The sequence below is a fragment of the Ictalurus furcatus genome, chromosome 17 (genome assembly GCF_023375685.1).
Source record: "Ictalurus furcatus strain D&B chromosome 17, Billie_1.0, whole genome shotgun sequence".
NCBI classification, from domain to species: Eukaryota; Metazoa; Chordata; class Actinopteri; order Siluriformes; family Ictaluridae; genus Ictalurus; species Ictalurus furcatus.
This window is the reverse complement of record NC_071271.1, coordinates 515,626-535,625: the sequence shown is the minus strand read 5'-3', so window position 1 is coordinate 535,625 and position 20,000 is coordinate 515,626. Positions and strand designations below refer to the sequence as shown.

Sequence of the window (20,000 nt, the reverse complement as noted above, 5' to 3'; positions counted from 1 at the left end):
GTCATCTGGCTTTACAAATCTGCTTTGAGGCATTGCAGATGTCTTTACTGAAGTCTAGGAGTCACACACACACACACACACACACACACACACACACACACACACACACACACACACACTGCATGGACTTCATCAGCTGGTCTTATTATACACAGCTCTACCGGCTCTCTGACATGTCTTCTTAAGAGCCAACTAAATTGATCTCCTGCAGAGAGAGAGAGACAGAGAGCAATAGACAGAGAGAGCGAGACAAAGAGAGAGAGAGACAGAAAGAGAGAGAGAGCGAGAAAGAGAGAGAGCGAGACAGAGAGAGAGACAGACAGAGAGTGAGAGAGAGAGAGAGAGAGAGAGAGAGAGAGCAAGACAGAGAGAGAGAGACAGAGAGAGAGTGAGACAGAGAGAGAGAGCAAGACAGAGAGAGAGAGTGAGACAGAAAGAGAGAGCGAGACAGAGAGCAAGAGAGACAGAGAGCGAGACAGAGAGAGAGAGAGCGAGAAAGAGAGAGAGAGGGAGACAGAGAGAGAGAGAGACAGAGAGCGAGACAGAGAGAGAGAGTGAGACAGAAAGAGAGAGCAAGACAGAGAGAGAGAGAGACAGAGAGCGAGACAGAGAGAGAGAGTGAGACAGAAAGAGAGAGCAAGACAGAGAGAGAGAGAGACAGAGAGTGAGACAGAGAGCGAGACAGAGAGAGAGAGCGAGACAGAGAGAGAGAGCGAGACAGAGAGAGAGAGTGAGACAGAGAGCGAGAGAGATAGACAGTTTGAATGAAGAATCCCAGATGCTGCTTGTCATGTAAACACACAGATGAGACACTAGTGATCAAGCCCAAATCTGAGCACTGTGTTCATGCGAGAGTCCTCCTGCATCTGAACGTGGTTTATTATTTCTACTTCTTGAGAGCTGGTGTTTAATCAGCCACCAAAAAAGGACATTTCACATGACCTGAAGCTTTTCCTAAAGTTCGCTTTCTTCCTCTTGAAGATGACGCAGTGAACTGACTTCATATGCACACAGTACGGAAGGTCTTCTTCTTTTCTTCAAAAATATACCATTTATTTGTCTACCAGAATACGAGTAATAAGAATAAGAAGCGAGTGGTTTTGACTGCTTAGGGAGAATTAAAGAAGTGCAAGAACGAATATTAGCAAATCAGTTGTTAAAAAATGCACTTGAAAGAACTTATTGAAGTTATGGAGTGTACACTGCAGCAGGAAGAGGAGAAAAAGAAACACACAAGATGGTGAAGAACTGGCATCCAGACTTCAGGAAGTCTTTCTAACTTTCACTCTTTTCTATTCTGATATTATGATTTCCATCCATCCATCCATCCATTTTCTGTAGCACTGTACAGGGGGGCGGGGGAGCCGGGAGCCTATTCCAGGGAAGGAGGGGACGCCCTGGACGGGGGGGAGGGGGGAGCAAACCATCAGAGGGCACAATCACATACACTCACACACCCATTCACACACTATGGACAATTTGGAAACGCCAATCATCCTACAGTGCATGTCTTTGGACTCTGGGAGGAAACCGGAGAACCCGGAGGAAGCCCTCAAATCATGAGGAGAACATGTGGAGACGGGATTCGAACCCTGAAACCTAGAGGTGTGAGGCAAACATGCTAACCACTAAGTCACTATATAATAATAATAATAATAACAATAATAATAATGATAATAATAATGATAATAATAATCAGAAGAAGAAGAAGAATTTTCCATCATATTCACTATTTACACCACGTCAAAGTCCAGGCTGGTTCAGGAACCGTACACTCTTCCCCATGGGTTTAAAGCAGGCAAGAATGGTCTTGTGGACCTCATTTAGTGTACTAGCCTCTGTTATTGCACTAGGGGCGAAATAGGGTAATACCCTCCAAAAGCTACTAAATGTGCTAATGATTGAGTTCTTTATTAGCAAGTTAGCAGTTTGACTCTGGAGCCACAAACAGCTCATGTAAAGGGATCACTATTCAATATGTGAATTCAACACTTCACTTTTTATGTTTGAAATAATTTTGTGAGCTATTTTGATTTTTTTTTTCTCCAGCAGTTTAATATTATGGGATGCTTTGTATAGACATAGATTTTCTTGCCGAAGGTTAAGAGGTTGTCACAACATTACAGAAACAGCGTGTCGAGCACACAGATGAGGTTTTCTTAAACAAGCAGACCTGAAGAAGGTCAAAGCCGGATCAGATAATTAAAGGATGGCGGGTCGTGCAGTGTTTGTCTAATTAGAGTGTGATTAGAAAGCCGAGACTGTGTTCTCCCGGAACTTTCACAAAGGCTCCAATTACCATCTAAAAGCTACAAGAATATGAACTAGATGAATATGCCGCCTGTTTTAAACTTCAAAGCACTTTTTAAAATCGATATGTAAAATTGTTTGAACTTTTAGAGAGTACATGTGCCTGTCTAATTATCTTTATATTATATTTATAAAAAAAAGTTCTTCTGTGATTTAGCTTGCAGTGATTTCTACAACATAAAAATGCTGATTAAATGTGTGCTTAATGAGAATGGAAAAGCAAACAATTTTAGTGAAGTGTTAGCACAGATGTTCATGCAGTGATAGCGCAGCTGTTCGTGCAGTGTTAGCACAGCTGTTCGTGCAGTGATAGCGCAGCTGTTCGTGCAGTGTTAGCACAGCTGTTCGTGCAGTGTTAGCACAGCTGTTCGTGCAGTGATAGCGCAGCTGTTCGTGCAGTGTTAGCACAGCTGTTCGTGCAGTGATAGCACAGCTGTTCGTGCAGTGATAGCACAGATGTTCGTGCAGTGATAGCACAGATGTTCGTGCAACTGTTCGTGCAGTGATAGTGCACATGTTTGTGCAGATGTCTGTGTGGTGATAGTGCAGATATTCGTGCAGACGTGCGTGCAGTGATAGCGCAGATGTTCGTGCAGGTGTTCGTGCAGTGATAGCGCAGATGTTTGTGCAGATGTTTGTGCAGTGACAGTGCAGATGTTCATGCAGATGTTCGTGCAGATGTTCATGCAGCGATAGTGCAGATGTCCGTGCAGTGATAGCACAGATGTTCGTGCAGTGATAGCGCAGATGTTCGTGCAGATGTTCGTGCAGTGATAGTGCAGATGTTCGTGCAGTGATAGCGCAGATGTTCGTGCAGTGATAGCGCAGATGTTCGTGCAGATGTTCGTGCAGTGATAGTGCAGATGTTCGTGCAGTGATAGCGCAGATGTTCGTGCAGTGATAGCGCAGATGTTCGTGCAGATGTTCGTGCAGATGTTCGTGCAGCGATCGTGCAGATGTTCATGCAGATGTTCGGAGTTAACATATGATTGTGAATTTGTCAGAGAAACGTGGACGAGATGTCCATATACACACACACAGATACACACACACTATATAAAGTGTGTATTTAAAAAAAGTCCTTTATAACGCTAACAAAATGAAAATAAACGCAGTCCTAATTCAGAATCCTGAGTACACCGTGAAGAATGCTCTGTCCTCTGATCTACAATAACATTTTTCCTCATTTAAGATGTTTCAAACCACTATTTAATAATAAAAAATGAGTAAACATGCAAAGTTCAGTTCTGGGGTGAAAACACAAAAACTAAAGACATTGCAGTCGTTCAGAGAATGTAGCAGTGATTACACATAAGTACATTTAAATGTGTTTATAATCCAACATGTCGCTCGCAGGAGTTTCTCAGTGGTAAAGCAGATATACACTACATGCTACACATGCTAGCATTTGTTTACAGTAGCTGATGTTCTACTCGGAGTCTTAATTGCAACGTACAGAGCTAAAATTCAGTCATTCTGGAATGAAAGATCATGTCATTTTTGCTTTGTCCTTGTTACACCTACAAGACCTGAATCAGGTTAAAGGTGAAGTGAGAGAAGCACAAATGTTCTACATCAGAGAACCAGAATGAAGCGATCAAACCAGTGTGGAGAGATGAAATGAAACTTTGAGGAACCTTTGATGCTGAGCAGGAAAATGACAGAAACGATCGTAATCAACCTGGAGAAAGAGCAAGTGCTTACTTCAAAACCGTCCATGATGATGATGACGGTGATCAGAAGGCTCCTGATTATAGCTTAGCCTGAAGACTGATGACGATGATGATGATGATGATGGAGTGCTAACAGTGACGTAAAATGATGACGATAAGTCAGCTGTTTTTATTTCCACTCACACGGATCACAGGGTGAAAAATCCACCGTATGATAACGACCCGAAACCTTGTCATTCTGGAGATCGTCACATCTGACTCCAGCTCCATGTTTTCAGGACGCACGACATTAAACACATCATGACATTAGATTTGATACTTATTTAGTCAGAGAAACGTCTAGAATAAAAACAGTGCATCATCTCAGTAGGTTTTTATTATAACTGGCGATGGGGGAGACCTTTCTTTAGAGGAGTATGATGAAAGCTGTTGGCATGAAGAATGCTGGGATGGTCTGTAGGTGTTCTGTAGAGAGTTGTGAATAGAGAACTGTCCTTAAAACAAATGCAAGTATTCAAAAAGCTGATCTTGTCAGAGCTTGTCTCCATGTTAAACTTAATCGTTGGGACAAGACCATTTAAATAGCTTACAAGTCATCCTAATCACTGTCCTGTCCAATCCAAATTTTAAAAATGTCATCTATGTACGCCGAGCCCCACACGAATTTATGGAGATACTAGAGATCCAGATCCTTTCTGCCTCTGGATGGAGCTCAAATCTTCTTTAATTCCAGACTGCTGGGACTACGGCTGCTCCTAAGGCCATACAGACTTCATATAAATCCATAATGAACTTTTTCACACTATCTGTTGTTACCCAGATGAGGACGGGTTCCCTTCTGAGTCGGGTTCCTCTCAAGGTCTCTTCCTCTTAAAACATCTTAGGGAGTTTTTCCTTGCCACCGTCGCCACTCAGTGGCTTGCTCAGTTGGGATAAATTCGCACCTTTAATATCTGTATACCATGTTGATATTTCTGTAAAGCTGCTTTGAGACAATGTCTATTGTAAAAAGCGCTATACAAATAAAATTGAATTGAATTGAATTGAATTGAATGTATCGTTTTTAGAAACTAAGATAAGGATTTCTGTTGTTAAGGATAAGGAATGTTGTTGATGTGTTCCTGTCCCAAAAATGGCATAAGCAACATGCAGAGTCTACTACATTGCTGTACTGTCCTTCTGTAGATAGAAATCCTTATCGTACATGAAGTAGTTCTTGGTCAATACAAGTTCTGCCATCTCTACTAGAAAATGTGTGGGAGGCGTAGGATCTCTTCTTTAATTAAAAAAGTCTCGTAGCTGTAAGGCCCCCAGAATGTGGGTGGGATATTAGTATACAGACTAAACACATCCAGGGTCACTCGTTTGATTTTATTCTCCACATTCACTAACCTCAGTGGATCAATACAGTCACTGGTATCTCTCAGATATGAAGGCTGTTTAGCAACAATTGGTCTAAGGTGATGGTCAATGAAAACTGATAGGGGTTCTGTAAGCGATCCAGTGCAGCTCACGATGGGTCGACCTGGTGGATTTAGAAGTGTTTTGTGTACTTCAGGTCACAAATACAGAACTGGATTAACGGGGTGTTTACATGTTCAACACGGTAGTTTCATTTTTGAAATAATTTGATTGTCAAGGGCTGACCCGAGAAATGCACCAATGTCTACTTTGAAAGATAGAGTAGGGTCCTCATTCAATCTCACATAAAAATCCTCATTACTGAGCTGACGTTGTACTTCCGGGTCACATGACGTCCTGGATATTAAAACAATTCCCCCACCTTTATCTGCAGGGTTAACAATGACGTTATTGTTTTTCTGTAAGGAGTTAAGGGCTTGTAATTCATCTTTGGTACAGGAGGAAGACTGATGAAGAAGACTGATGTTGCTGAAGAAGACCGATGTTGATGGAGAAGACTGATGTTGATGGAGAAGACTGATGTTGCTGAGGAAGACTGATGTTGATGGAGAAGACTGATGTTGATGGAGAAGACTGATGTTGCTGAAGAAGACTGATGTTGATGGAGAAGACTGATGTTGATGGAGAAGACTGATGTTGCTGAAGTAGACTGATGTTGATTGAGAAGACTGATGTTGTTGAAGAAGACTGATGTTGTTGAAGAAGACTGATGTTGATGGAGAAGACTGATGTTGTTGAAGAAGACTGATGTTGATGGAGAAGACTGATGTTGCTGAAGTAGACTGATGTTGATTGAGAAGACTGATGTTGTTGAAGAAGACTGATGTTGTTGAAGAAGACTGATGTTGATGGAGAAGACTGATGTTGATGGAGAAGACTGATGTTGAAGAAGACTGATGTTGTTGAAGAAGACTGATGTTGATGGAGAAGACTGATGTTGCTGAGGAAGACTGATGTTGATGGAGTAGACTGATGTTGAAGAAGACTGATGATGGAGAAGACTGATGTTGATGGAGAAGACTGATGTTGAAGTAGACTGATGTTGATTGAGAAGACTGAGGTTGATGGAGAAGACTGATGTTGATGGAGAAGACTGATGTTGCTGAAGTAGACTGATGTTGATGGAGAAGACTGATGTTGATGGAGAGGACTGATGTTGCTGAAGTAGACTGATGTTGATGGAGAAGACTGATGTTGATTGAGAAGACTGATGTTGTTGAAGAAGACTGATGTTGATGGAGAAGACTGATGTTGATGGAGAAGACTGATGTTGCTGAAGTAGACTGATGTTGATGGAGAAGACTGATGTTGATGGAGAGGACTGATGTTGCTGAAGTAGACTGATGTTGATGGAGAAGACTGATGTTGCTGAAGTAGACTGATGTTGATGGAGAAGACTGATGTTGATGGAGAGGACTGATGTTGCTGAAGTAGACTGATGTTGATGGAGAAGACTGATGTTGATTGAGAAGACTGATGTTGTTGAAGAAGACTGATGTTGATGGAGAAGACTGATGTTGATGGAGAAGACTGATGTTGAAGAAGACTGATGTTGATGGAGAAGACTGATGTTGATGGAGAAGACTGATGTTGATGGAGAAGACTGATGTTGCTGAAGTAGACTGATGTTGATTGAGAAGACTGATGTTGTTGAAGAAGACTGATGTTGATGGAGAAGACTGATGTTGCTGAAGTAGACTGATGTTGTTGAAGAAGACTGATGTTGTTGAAGAAGACTGATGTTGATGGAGAAGACTGATGTTGCTGAAGAAGACTGATGTTGATGGAGAAGACTGATGTTGATGGAGAAGACTGATGTTGCTGAAGTAGACTGATGTTGATTGAGAAGACTGATGTTGTTGAAGAAGACTGATGTTGATGGAGAAGACTGATGTTGATGGAGAAGACTGATGTTGATGGAGAAGACTGATGTTGCTGAAGTAGACTGATGTTGATTGAGAAGACTGATGTTGTTGAAGAAGACTGATGTTATTGAAGAAGACTGATGTTGATGGAGAAGACTGATGTTGATGGAGAAGACTGATGTTGATTGAGAAGACTGATGTTATTGAAGAAGACTGATGTTGATGGAGAAGACTGATGTTGATGGAGAAGACTGATGTTGATGGAGAAGACTGATGTTGATTGAGAAGACTGATGTTGTTGAAGAAGACTGATGTTGATGGAGAAGACTGATGTTGCTGAGGAAGACTGATGTTGATGGAGAAGACTGATGTTGATGGAGAAGACTGATGTTGATGGAGAAGACTGATGTTGATGGAGAAGACTGATGTTGATTGAGAAGACTGATGTTGTTGAAGAAGACTGATGTTGATGGAGAAGACTGATGTTGCTGAGGAAGACTGATGTTGATGGAGAAGACTGATGTTGCTGAGGAAGACTGATGTTGATGGAGAAGACTGATGTTGCTGAGGAAGACTGATGTTGATGAGGAAGACTTTTCGACCAATTTCACAAAAGTGTCAACTGAAGCATTTGATGTTGGTGGATAAAAGTGCTCTTCTTTCTAAAAGAAGTGTGGACCCTATGTGTTGTAGGGACTATAGGGTTCCTGTCAAAAAGTAATGCAGTATTCCAATTCCACTTTGAGTTTGAAAGGGTTGGTATGTGTAGTAGGAACAAATGATAACCCCTCATTTAAGATCCGTCCCTCTGCCTCAGATAAGTCACGGTTGGTGCGGTTAGTAAAGAATAAAACTTCCTCTGTCCGTGTTTGATGATCTTTTTTCTGCTGCCTATTGGTTCCCCGCTTGCCTGTACGGGTTCCCCGCTTGCCTGTACGGGTTCCCCGCTTGCCTATACGGGTTCCCCGCTTGCCTGTACGGGTTCCCCGCTTGCCTGTACGGGTTCCCCGCTTGCCTGTACGAGTTCCCCGCTTGCCTATACGAGTTCCCCGCTTGCCTGTACGAGTTCCCCGCTTGCCTCTATTGGTTTTCTTCACCTTAGTAAGTATTTGGTACTTCCATACTCATACTTAGTAATTCCCAGTCCTAATAATCTTTTCTCTCCCTCTCTCCTTCTGCCGAGCCACACACGATTTTATGGAGATACGAGAGATCCTGATCCTTTCTGCTCTCAAAAACAATGTGTTTTTGATACTGTTCGAATAACACAAATAAAAGTCGGGACAACGGTGGGCAGTCTTCCTTTGGGTTTACTGCGCAACAAGAACAACCAAACTCTGTGAACAATGAACTGGCCAACCTAATACTAACCCAGAGTTCATCTCTAGAGTGGCCAAACAGCGCTTATTCCTGAGTTTACATACAACTCAATACACTACACTTAACATATCCTTTGGTTTTGTTGTCATGTGACTTCATCACGTGACTTATGTAACCATGTGATTTTTAAAGTGAAGATGGCTCCTATACCCAGCATTGAAATCAGGCATTGAGAAAGGTCACATGTGACTGAAACGTTTGCCATTTTTATGGCCGTGTTAGTTTTTAGTACTTTTACACGGTCACATTTATATTTACAGTGTTACACTATATAGATTTTTTATGTTTCGCTGTGTGTGCAGAGTTTGCATGTTCTCCCCGTGCTGCGGGGGTTTCCTCCGGGTACTCCGGTTTCCTCCCCCAGTCCAAAGACATGCATGGTAGACTGATTGGCGTGTCTAAAGTGTCCGTAGTGTATGAATGGGTGTGTGAGTGTGTATGTGATTGTGCCCTGCGATGGATGGCACCCTGTCCAGGGTGTACCCCGCCTTGTGCCCCATGCTCCCTGGGATAGGCTCCAGGTTCCCCGTGACCCTGAAAAGGATAAGCGGTATAGAAGATGGAGGGATGGATGGATGTTTGCTCATATTGACTCAGGGAAATGGATTTCAGTTTTGTTGTACTTTTACAAGTGAGTCATGTTTTTCACACGGACATGAAATGTTAGTACTCACACACACACACACACACACACACAGCAGAGGTTTTATTAACATAATGTGCTGTGTCCTGAGCTGAGCGTAAAATTGTAAATCGTTTTTGCTGCATGAAGCATGAAATCCAGAAACAAAACACTTCACATAATCCTGTCTTTTATTTCCATGTTTTTTTCTGTTCTGAGGCTCCACCGGTGGTTACATATCCTCTTCCCTCCATTTCGCTCTCTCTCTTTCTAAATTCAGTGAAGTGTTGAACTCGAAAGTGGCTGGAGGCCAGTGTTAAAATCATACACACACACACACACACACGCATGCGCGCACACACACACACACACACACACACACACACAGAGGTTACTTATTGTGTTGTGCTGTTATGCATATGATTTGAGAAGCTAAATTGTTTTGTCCTTCACTCGAGGGCGCTTCATATACACACTGACAAGAACTGACAGGGGCCCCACACACACACACACACACACACACACACACACACACACACACTTTCAGCTATTCAGATGTCCTTTTGTTTGTTGTTTTGTTCCAAAAATTCACTACGCCTCTCCACTTAAACATTTCAGTAATAATCCTGCTGTTCATTTAAAATAATTGCTGTTTTCATTTATTCAGTGTCATGTATGAGGGAAAATTCAGTCCAATGCCACGATTCAGTACAGTTCATTAAAAAATGACTGACTTTACAGAGTCGGGCTAAAATCTCAGAGATACTTCAGAAATGCCTCCCAGTGTAGAACTAATAACCCGTTACTGTCGGCCATGTAGGGCTGTGAGAAGTACACATCGGGATGATGGCATTACTGCAGCGATGGTCTCATAACTCTCATAACTGCTAACAAATTCTTAATGACAGTGAATTCATTCCCAGTCCTCCCCTTCATATTTGTTCACCTGCAGAAGAAGCTAAAATGTTCCTACAACGGATCTTCTGAAAACGTGTTTCAGTTCCTGAAAATGTTCCTGTTGAGGAAACGCAGCTCTGCTCACATTTCTTTTTCTGGCTTTCTTTTACAGAGGTCATTATTTTCTGGGCTTTTATGAACTGGTTTAAAATCGTAGGTTGTGTAAGGAAGCCATCTTTTGGTTTGTATCAGCGTGGACTTGGAGGTGAAACTCGCTGAACCAAAGCCAAACATCAGCCATAATGAGGACATTTTATTCAGAAAGTAAGTGAATGCGAAATGTGACGTTTAAACCAATTTTTGCTGTGAGTCACTCGCTCATCTTTCTGTCTGCCTCTCAGGAAGCGTCTCTCGTCTGCGCCTACACGGTCACGAACCGGGACACAACAGCACCATTACAGCTTTTTTGTGTGTGTGCATGAAAGAGATCAGCTTTTAGGACCATGTGAAAGGAAGACAAAACAGAAAAGTGTTCTCTGTGTAAGAGCGACAGAGCCGTGGGCTGCTTCCCGTTCAAGCTGAAATGGTGCAGATGATAATGATTCAGTTTGTTATGTAACTGACTTCATCCTGAGAGACGACGTTCAGTCCTGCAGCAGAACCATTTATACATTTCAACATATTTAACTAGGACTTTTAACTTTAAATTGTTACTTAACTATGAATTAGTGTGATAGCTAGCATTCTAGTGTGATTTGAAGTTCAGCGTACGGTGTAAAGATCAAACCTCTATCTCCCTGAGATGACGTGAAGAAACCCTGAGTGGAACCGGACTCTAAAGAGAACCGGTACTCTTCTGGGTCACACCCGGGTCATACTGTGCTTATACGGATGTAGACGAGTAAAGACACACAGCACTGAGTGTGTTTACAGGATGTCCGAGCAGATTTAATACTGAAGTGACACACGTCAGTATTCAGACTTCAGAAGTAACTACAGACTTTAGTGCTCCTGGGAAGTTATGTGCGAGATACGCATACACATTGGAAAATATTGGAATTGTTTTATTGATATCACAAATCAAAATAGTTCAATTAAAAGTGATCAAATCTGCATCCCACACACACATTTGATTTAGTAACTCCTGGCTTCATGGTAGGAGCACAATATAAATCAAATTCAATGTTCACCGCAAACAAATGCAGATCATTTTCGCTGTTTTTTTCTAGAAAGAAGTTTGTAGAAGAAATAGGTTTAATATTCTTATATTTGGTTCACTGTAATCTTATAGTAGATAATACTAGATAAATTGGACTATATTCGGGATATTTTCACTTCCTAAGATGATGTTTAGTGTAGTGTAAAATAACAGTGTGCTGGATCAAGTGCTATTCTATTTGCTGCTGATTAATGAGTGTGGAGGCCATTTTATTAAATAATGATTAATTAAAGCTATTAATTAAAGCACTATTCATGCAGTAATATATCGATGATATACGAGACTCCAGTTAGAGTTGAACGCTCTCATCTTCTCATGCATGTATCATCATATAAATCTTGTATTTTTTATTTTTATATTCTCTCTATATAATTTCGACAGCAAAAGTAAGTAAACTCCGTTTCCACCCATATTTTCTTTCCCCGATTTTTTCAGGATGAAAGGTATGTGTTTAAAGGCGGTGGTCTGGAAGCCAGTGAAAAGTGCGTCTGAGATGCTCAAGAATAATCTGGCAACCTCGAAGATGTGAACTACACGCGGGTGATTTTAATAATCTGAATGTCGGGCTCGGAAAATCCACTTAATCAGCTACCGGAAAAATAGGAATTTTCCCCATGTAAATACTGCCGAAACTGTTGGACATGGGTCTGAAAGATTAGTTGTCCTGGGGCGAATACAGGACAGTCTTTGTGATTACAGCAGCAGCAGCTCTTGTACAGTATGCAGGCAAGGAGGACATGAGGGTCAGTTTTTGATTGCTGGTGTCTGTTTGGTTGCTCAGTGGTGGTGTTATGGTGGTGTGGAGTAACAGCTGGTCCTCAGTTGATAATTAATCACCTCCGGAGGTAAAGATGGGAAACTGATTGGTGCTATCACACTATAATGTCATTTAAACACTCAGACTGCAGCTTGGCAGGAGGACAAGTCGGGGGCAGGCTTTCAAAACGTTCTGGGTTTCCTGCAGTGCCATTCTTCCCGCAGGTCCCGCTTCTCCTCACACACCTGTTTGAATCACACTCCAGCGTCCACTTCAAGCACATTGACTCTGATTGAATAGCTGAATAAAATAAAAGCACCAAGTCACCGTGTGATGTGCATCAACAATAAAAATAGCAGCGTCTCGTCCCCTCATCCCCTCATCCTCACCCCCCTCTCCTCTTTGTCGTCCTCCTCTGACATTTCAAAGCAAGTCATTTCAGCGACGCCGCTGTCTCACACAACTCAGCTAAATTGATCATGAAAGAGAAATGGGACCCTCATAAAAATAATAAGAAGGAAGATGTTGCTATGGGGATCAGTGAATTCTACAGCACTAATGAGGATGACTCGATGTTCCAGTGGGGAAAGAACAAAAAAAAAAGCACAAACGGGAGCCCTGATCTAGCTAATGGCCGGAGCTCGCATCAATTAGAGATATTTCATACTGAGGATGAAACAGATAAGAGAAAAACCAAATCGTAAAAGAATTGTGGGAGAATGAATTGATCGAGATCATGCCATTACAGCTCAGCCTTCTCACTGAAGATCATCAGAAAATGAAAACGACCGCCACAGTGTGGAATAGCTCACGGCAGAAACGCGAAATGAGAAGCTGGTATATAATATAGAGAGAGAGAGAGCGAGAGAGAGAGAGAGCGAGAGAGAGAGAGAGAGAGAGAGAGAGAGAGAACATCCCTGTGGCGATTCAGAAAAAGATATGATATGAAACTGTGAGAAAATGAGTTATTTGACCTGATGATGAGTTCTATTTGTCAACATGTCAATAATATCACTGAGGTGGAATCAACTGAAGCTTCTACCCCAACACGGCTGTGCTGTAGGACAATAACATACAGTCAATTATTGGCACCCCTATGAATTCATATGAGAAAAATATATTTGAAGTATATTGCCATTGATATTTTACATTTGTTTTAGTACACCCGGGTGACTAGGAACAGGAAATTGTTCAACCGTGACTTCCTGTTTCACAGGGGTATAAATATGAGGTAACACATAGGCCAAATTCCCTTAGTCATTCATAACAATGGGTAAGAGCGAGGAATATAGCTGTGGTGTGCGGCAAAAGGTTGTTGAGCTTCACACAATGGGGCGTGGCTATAAGAAAATAGCACAAGCATTGGAAATGTCAATTTCCACCATCAGGGCAATGATTAAGAAGTTCCAGACAACTGGAAATGTTTTGAATCGACCTGGAATTGGACGTGTGTCTATATCGTCTCAACACACTGTGAAGAGGACGGTTCGAGTGGACAAAAAATAGAGCTTTTTGGTAATAAACACCAGAGGTGGTTTTGGAGCACACAGAGAGGTAGCCGTATGGAAAAGTACCTCATGCCCACGGTTAAATATGGTGCTGGATCTTTAATGTTTTGGGGCTGTTTTTCTACCAGAGGACCTGGACATTTTGTTAGGATACATGGCATCATGGACTCTATCAAATATCAACAGATATTAAATGAAAACCTGACTACCTCTGCCAGAAAGCTTCAAATGGGCCGTGGTTGGATCTTCCAGCAGGACAATGATCCTAAACATCATCAAACTCAACACAAAAATGGTTTACTGACCACAAAATCAAGGTCCTGCCATGACCATCCCAGTCCCCTGACCTGAACCCCATAGAAAACCTGTGGGGGAACTGAAGAGGAGAGTCCACCAGCGTGGACCTCGAAATGTGAAAGATCTGGAGAGATTCTGTATGGAGGAACGGTCTCAGATCCCTCGCCATGTATTCTCCAACCTCATCAGGCGTTATAGGAGAAGACTCAGAGCTGTTATCTTGGCAAAGGGAGCTCGCACAAAGTATTGACTAAAAGGGCGCCAATAACTGTTGCACACCTATATTTAACAAAGATATTTTTTGATAAACCTGTGTTGTGTTTGTAATTGTTTGATATCCATGAGAGCAGAGTATTTTTTGTGAATTTTTTTATTACAAAAGATTCAACAATAAAGACAATTTCTCACAGCCTTCTTTGCTCATATTTACCGAGGGTGCCAATATTAGTGGAGGGCACTGTAACTACTGCTGCATAGGCTCTACTGATGGGCTCACTCATTTGACTACCTGCCTATCTGTTTGAGGCGTCAGCATTCAAATACTGTAGTGACTTGCATAAGTATTCACCCCCCGGGTTCAGTACTCACCTTTACCTGTAATTACAGCTTGGTCTTCAGCTTGGATGCTGTGCGTTTATGTTCTCGAACACACTCTGGGTTATTCCCGGAACAGGTGTGTTGACATTGAGATACTCTGACATTTTAATTACACACAGGTCGACTCCATTCTACTCACTGTCTCACTTCTGATGGAAACTGAACCAGAACTCATTTTCACAGTGAAGGGGTGAATACACGTTAAAAAAAAAAAACTGCTTTACGATTTCCCTTTAATCTTTCCTGCTGACACACTCCACTGTGCTTCATGGCCTACAGCTTACATGTGATTTAACACACACACACACACACACACACACACACACACACACCCTTCAGTGTGACCTTGCTGTCAAATCAGTTTAGGAGACAATATTAGGTGATATCTTCAAAGCACACAGAGTTTCTGACATCTCCTGGAGCTGTCCGTGTGTGTGTGTGTGTGTGTGTGTGTGTGTGTGTGTGTGTGTGTGTGTACAATAGCTAACACATACATCCAGAATTAAGTGTGCAACATGATCACATGATTTAGAATGGATTAATACAATCATCCGTGTGTTATTGTCCTATTTACTGCTATTGTACAATTTGTATAACATTAATGAATTGATCATTATTTAATAAGAAGAAGAAGAAGAAGAAAAAGAAGAAGACGAATAAAAGGTCTGGTTAGTCTATTCAGACTTTTGGAGATGCCCAGAAAACAAACAAGTAGTGACAGAAGCTGGGAAATAGCTTGTGACAGACATCAGCAAATCTCTGTTTTATCCTGAAGGCTTTTGATACTCAGTTCTTGATGAAAATGCGGTTCCAAACGGACCGAACGGCATCAAAGAGTCCTGATTAAAGCCGCACACACGGCTGTAAAGCGCTCACATCACCGTTCTCAACATTCAGACCACACACACACACACACGGAACGTGAAGTAGACTGGATCTGAAATACCCAGTATAATCTGAGTCTGGAGCTGCGAGGGTTAACTGTTAGTGACCTTGCCTTCAGTTTGGGACGAGGCCGTCTAGTAGAGATGATATTCAGGATTCAGTCAAATCTGTTCTGTTAAATGATTCGTTTGGATTCTTTCACCGATTCTTCGTTCAGGTGCAGCCCGATCATGCTACCATCTCAATCTGAATACAAACAGCTCGTGCTTCAACCTGAGCTGATGATGTCATCAGTGAAAAAGAAAAACATTACAGGTTTTTGAAGTTGTATAAGTATCAGTCCGAACAGGATTTCAGGATTTCACGGAGCTATTTTTGTGTGATTGTTGCAGCCACAAATGCTTGATTTTGCTGTGACGTTTGTTCAAAAATTTGCAGTGCAAGTTGTGGAGTTTTTTGTGCTTTTTTCTCTCAGAAAACAACTTGAATTGCATTAATCGGAATTGCATGAAATAATTGCGTGCGCTCTTGCACAGTGATGTGTGTCGGTAAACGAGAGCTTCCAGCTGTACTCATGTTCGTCACACGTGAATCAAACAGGGCTTTGGCTGAACACAAGTTTGATGATGTCACATGACGCAACTTGGCCCAAATCTGCAGAAAATCTGCTGTAATTTTGAAAAATTGTAAGCTCCTCCCGATCCTGGGGAGTTTCCTTGGTTTTGTATTCAGTTCTCTCCTGGAGGGACAGAAATATCACTGCTGTAAATGTTAGATAGTGTTGGAGGTATTTAATGTCAGTGTGTATAACTGGTGGTGTGTGTATGACTGTAAATCTTTTCTTGCTGACTTTAGTGTGTTTATATTGCAAACTTTGTCCAGATGAGGCGCATCACTGATTTTCATGTTCCTCTAAATTACCAATGCACTGATCGGATCAGTCCATTCATCATAGCTTTAATCTGATCCTATCAAACATAATACTCCTCAATGTATTAAACCTTCAGAAGTTTCTTCCTAAGTACTTTACAAAACATCACTATTAAGTCCTTCTGAGAAACATCAGCCCATAGCATGTAATCTAATCATAATCTAATCTAAAATCTGTACCAAGGAAAATGATGTTCACATAACAGGTGCTGGAGTTCTACATCAGTGAGACACAGTGAGATCAACTAAAGTACAAGTGTGAAGCTGGACAGCTAGTCCCACATTAGCGTAAAAATGTTTGCATGGTAAATCATTTGGTAGAAGATTTGATCCAGATTGACCGAGCAGACTCCAAACCTGAGGTTTAAACTCACAACCTTCCGATCCGCAGTTTAGAACCTTAATCAATTTCCTCTGCCTCAAAACATCATCTTACTCTTCTTTGTGTTGCTTAAGACCATGTTTAGCATGCTAGCATAAGTCTAGACTAGCATGAACTTAGGACATATCCGACCCCAGCTGAGTACTGAGTTCTTACTGTTAAAATTAGAGCTGCCTAAAGGAAGTGCCGTCCAGGGGGTGGCGCTAATGAGCAACTTTGAACAAAATTTAATTGTGATTAATAACAGATCTTATTGGTAGAATCACTAATATTTCAAATATTGACCGTTGGTTTATTAGCATCATTTTTTCAATCAAAAACATTCCGATGCTTATTTTTCAAAAAGCTAACTTTTCTTTCAAATTTCCAAATGACATAAAACGCTAACTTAGCATAACAAAGGGTAAAATTTAGCAGAGGATAAAGTTAGCTTTAAAACAAGGACCGTGTGATTAACAAAACCATTCAACAAAAATGTTAACAGGAACCAGTAGCACTAGCTGTCTACTGTCCAGTAACTTCTAGCTGAAAGCTAACATCTGCCAGGAAGGTCTTTATTTTTCAAGAAGTGATTGAATTTTAGAAATTATACACAGTGCACTCATTCTTTCATTCCATTTTTTCAAAACGTATAAGACTAAATAATAACTTTTAATTAAATCAATGTACATTAATTATAAGCTAATTACACATTCTGTAACAGTCCGGTACAATACAATACAATACAATACAATCACATGAAGGAAACAAAAGTGAAGGAATGTGAAAGAGAAAAATCTGATTTGTTTACATACAAACTCAACACACAGTTTCTCAGAACATATGATTTTAGGAAATATATTGTGAATGACAGAACAAAGGAAAATTAAAATAAATAATTTAATAATCAGAAGGTTAATCTGGAGAGACAGTACTACAGGAAGAGAGAGAGAGTGAGAGAGAGAGAGAGAGAGCGTTAATATGATGTTAATAATTCCGAACATCTTGACCAGCTATCGAGTGTTTTATTGTGTATTAAACTAACTTCAGTAGAATTGTGTCCAGACTGCAGAGTTAAACGTGATTGAAGTTAAAAGTGGTGTAAGAACTGGTTGCTCTCTCGAACACGGCACGATGCAGTCCACAGTCCACGCTTTACTGATCCAGAAAACCTTCTCAGAACTTTACGTTGGTCCGACAAACACTTACGATATCCAGAAGAACTTTCCAGAAGGACTTGTGATTGGCTGTCCCATAGTGCAGCTGCAGGAAGTGACGTGAATTACGGGGGTTCAGGGTTTAAAAGTCTACAAAGTCTAAAAACAGCTGGGAGAACTTTCCAGAAGATCACGTGAGGGATAAACATCGATAGCAGTATCCATCCAGCACGTTAAGACTGAATCCAGCTGATTGGTACAAGTGTTCTGGAATCTTCTGTGGGGACACAAAAACCTCATCACACAATAAACCAGGGTCAAGGGTGAAAGTCAAAACGTTTCTACTTCTAAATGTACTCAAGTATTAAAAAGTTCAAAAGTAACGTAAAGTAGATGTTTTTAACTGATTAAATTAAGTCGACACGAATGAACGAATTGTGCAGGAGCTGGTTCCGTTGGTGTGAAGCGTACAGTGAGAACACAGAACTTCATGATGTGTAATGAGATGGTGGGGGTCTGAATAAAAATGCAAGGAGTTCAAATAAATACATTTTTGGAAATGTACGAGTATCCGAGTTTACACTTTCAATGACGTTCAAGTAAAATACAAATACCTCGAAATAATACTTCATTATCATTACGTAACAACATACGATTACTCCAGGACTTTCCACAGTGTGCTCCAAAAGTCCGAGTCGGCTACCAAGAACCTTTCAGATGAAACCCGTTATTGTGTAATTAGCATGCAGTACGTGAGAATCACTCCATCACCTGTCACTCAAAGTCACATGTGGACAAAGTGAGCTCAGAAATATCTTCAACTGCTCCATCTCTTTACACAAGACGCTGACTTTCACTGACCCAAAACGCAGGTTACGTATGAACCGTCGTGAACAGGAGTGATGAGAAACATCTGGATTCCTCCTTCTGCTGAAATTCCTCAGAGTCACCAAGTGAGCGTAGAACGTATACAAACTTGATAGCGAGCAGTACAGTCATCATCCCTGGAACCTTCTTGCCTCTATTTCTTTGGAAAGTTCTGACCGGGTCAGCGCTGGTTCTGAATGATCCGTTGTGTTCATAGAGCCACAGATACATCACTAGCGTTCTGTTTGACCAGGAGCGGTGAGGATCACTTGGATAACTGCCTTCATGACAATAACTTTATCAAAAGATTGATCAATGAAGCCCAGCGTTCACAGATTCTTATTCTTATTATAAGTGTAAACTATTCGAACCCTCCTGATATTGTGAATAACACCGTGGTAGATAAGAAGACTCCATTTCCTGTCCTAACGCTCGGTCAGCTGTGTGTTCTACACCGTGTTCACGTCTCTGCTGCTCGTGCTGTAGTGTTTCAGACCCTGCTGTGTTTCACACCGATTCATGGATGACATTTGACCATTATAAGACCTTCATATGGAGTTTATACTGTAGATGGGTTCATACAGGAGTCCTTACCTCAGACATCATCACTTCATTGTCATAGGTTTCTTAACAGCTGGTGGGAGAAAAAAGGGTTGAAAACACGTCAGTCATTTAAACACCTTTTTTTAAGAATACAAACTTTACATCCAATACAAACGTACTTTTTATTTCATTCCAAACCACTGATTTTTGGTCAGATGACTCAGGGTCAAAGGTCATTTCATAATAACAGAGGTGGTTAATAAATAATAAAAGAGGTGGGGTTTTTTTTTTTCATAATAACACTGTGCGTTAAGAAGTGCAGGCTTCTTCACCATTTTATACTTTATTCATTTAATTTAATTACATTTTCCCCCAGAATACCACAAGTTACAGACGCACGACCACCACCTCCAGCGCAGATTACCCATCATGCTCTGGACTAAAGAGGTTTCAAACGAGAAATGTGCGAAATTAAACGATAAAAGTTTCAAACTAATAAATAAATAAATAAAGCAACAAACAAACAAACAAATAAATAATTATATAAGTAAGTAAGAAAGAAAGAAAGAAAATAAGTAAGAAAGACGCGTCATGTATGTAGTATCCATCACCTCTCAGGACTTGTCTTTATAAAGCACCAATATTCCAACAATAAAATAATAAATGAAGTTTCTAGAACAACCGGAAGCTGTGCCAATTCTAACGTGTAA

At 41.0% G+C, this 20,000-nt stretch overlaps 1 protein-coding gene across 7 annotated transcripts in view; it reads right to left on the bottom strand.

Moving 5' to 3' along the window:
* Positions 1–17,284: 17,284 nt before the first annotated feature.
* The window catches only part of LOC128621679 (arf-GAP with Rho-GAP domain, ANK repeat and PH domain-containing protein 1), a 106,930-nt gene continuing 104,214 nt past the window's right edge, over positions 17,285–20,000 (bottom strand). For 5 of the 7 annotated variants that reach the window (XM_053647630.1, XM_053647627.1, XM_053647628.1 and 2 more), the window contains 2 exons: positions 19,342–19,381; positions 17,285–18,157 (listed from right to left, as the gene is read on the bottom strand). In XM_053647630.1, the coding sequence (XP_053503605.1) occupies positions 19,353–19,381 (29 nt within the window). In that variant the 3' untranslated portion in view covers positions 17,285–18,157; positions 19,342–19,352. The remainder of the gene's footprint in view (positions 18,158–19,341; positions 19,382–20,000) is intronic. The other 2 variants (XM_053647629.1, XM_053647632.1) reach the window with 1 other exon arrangement.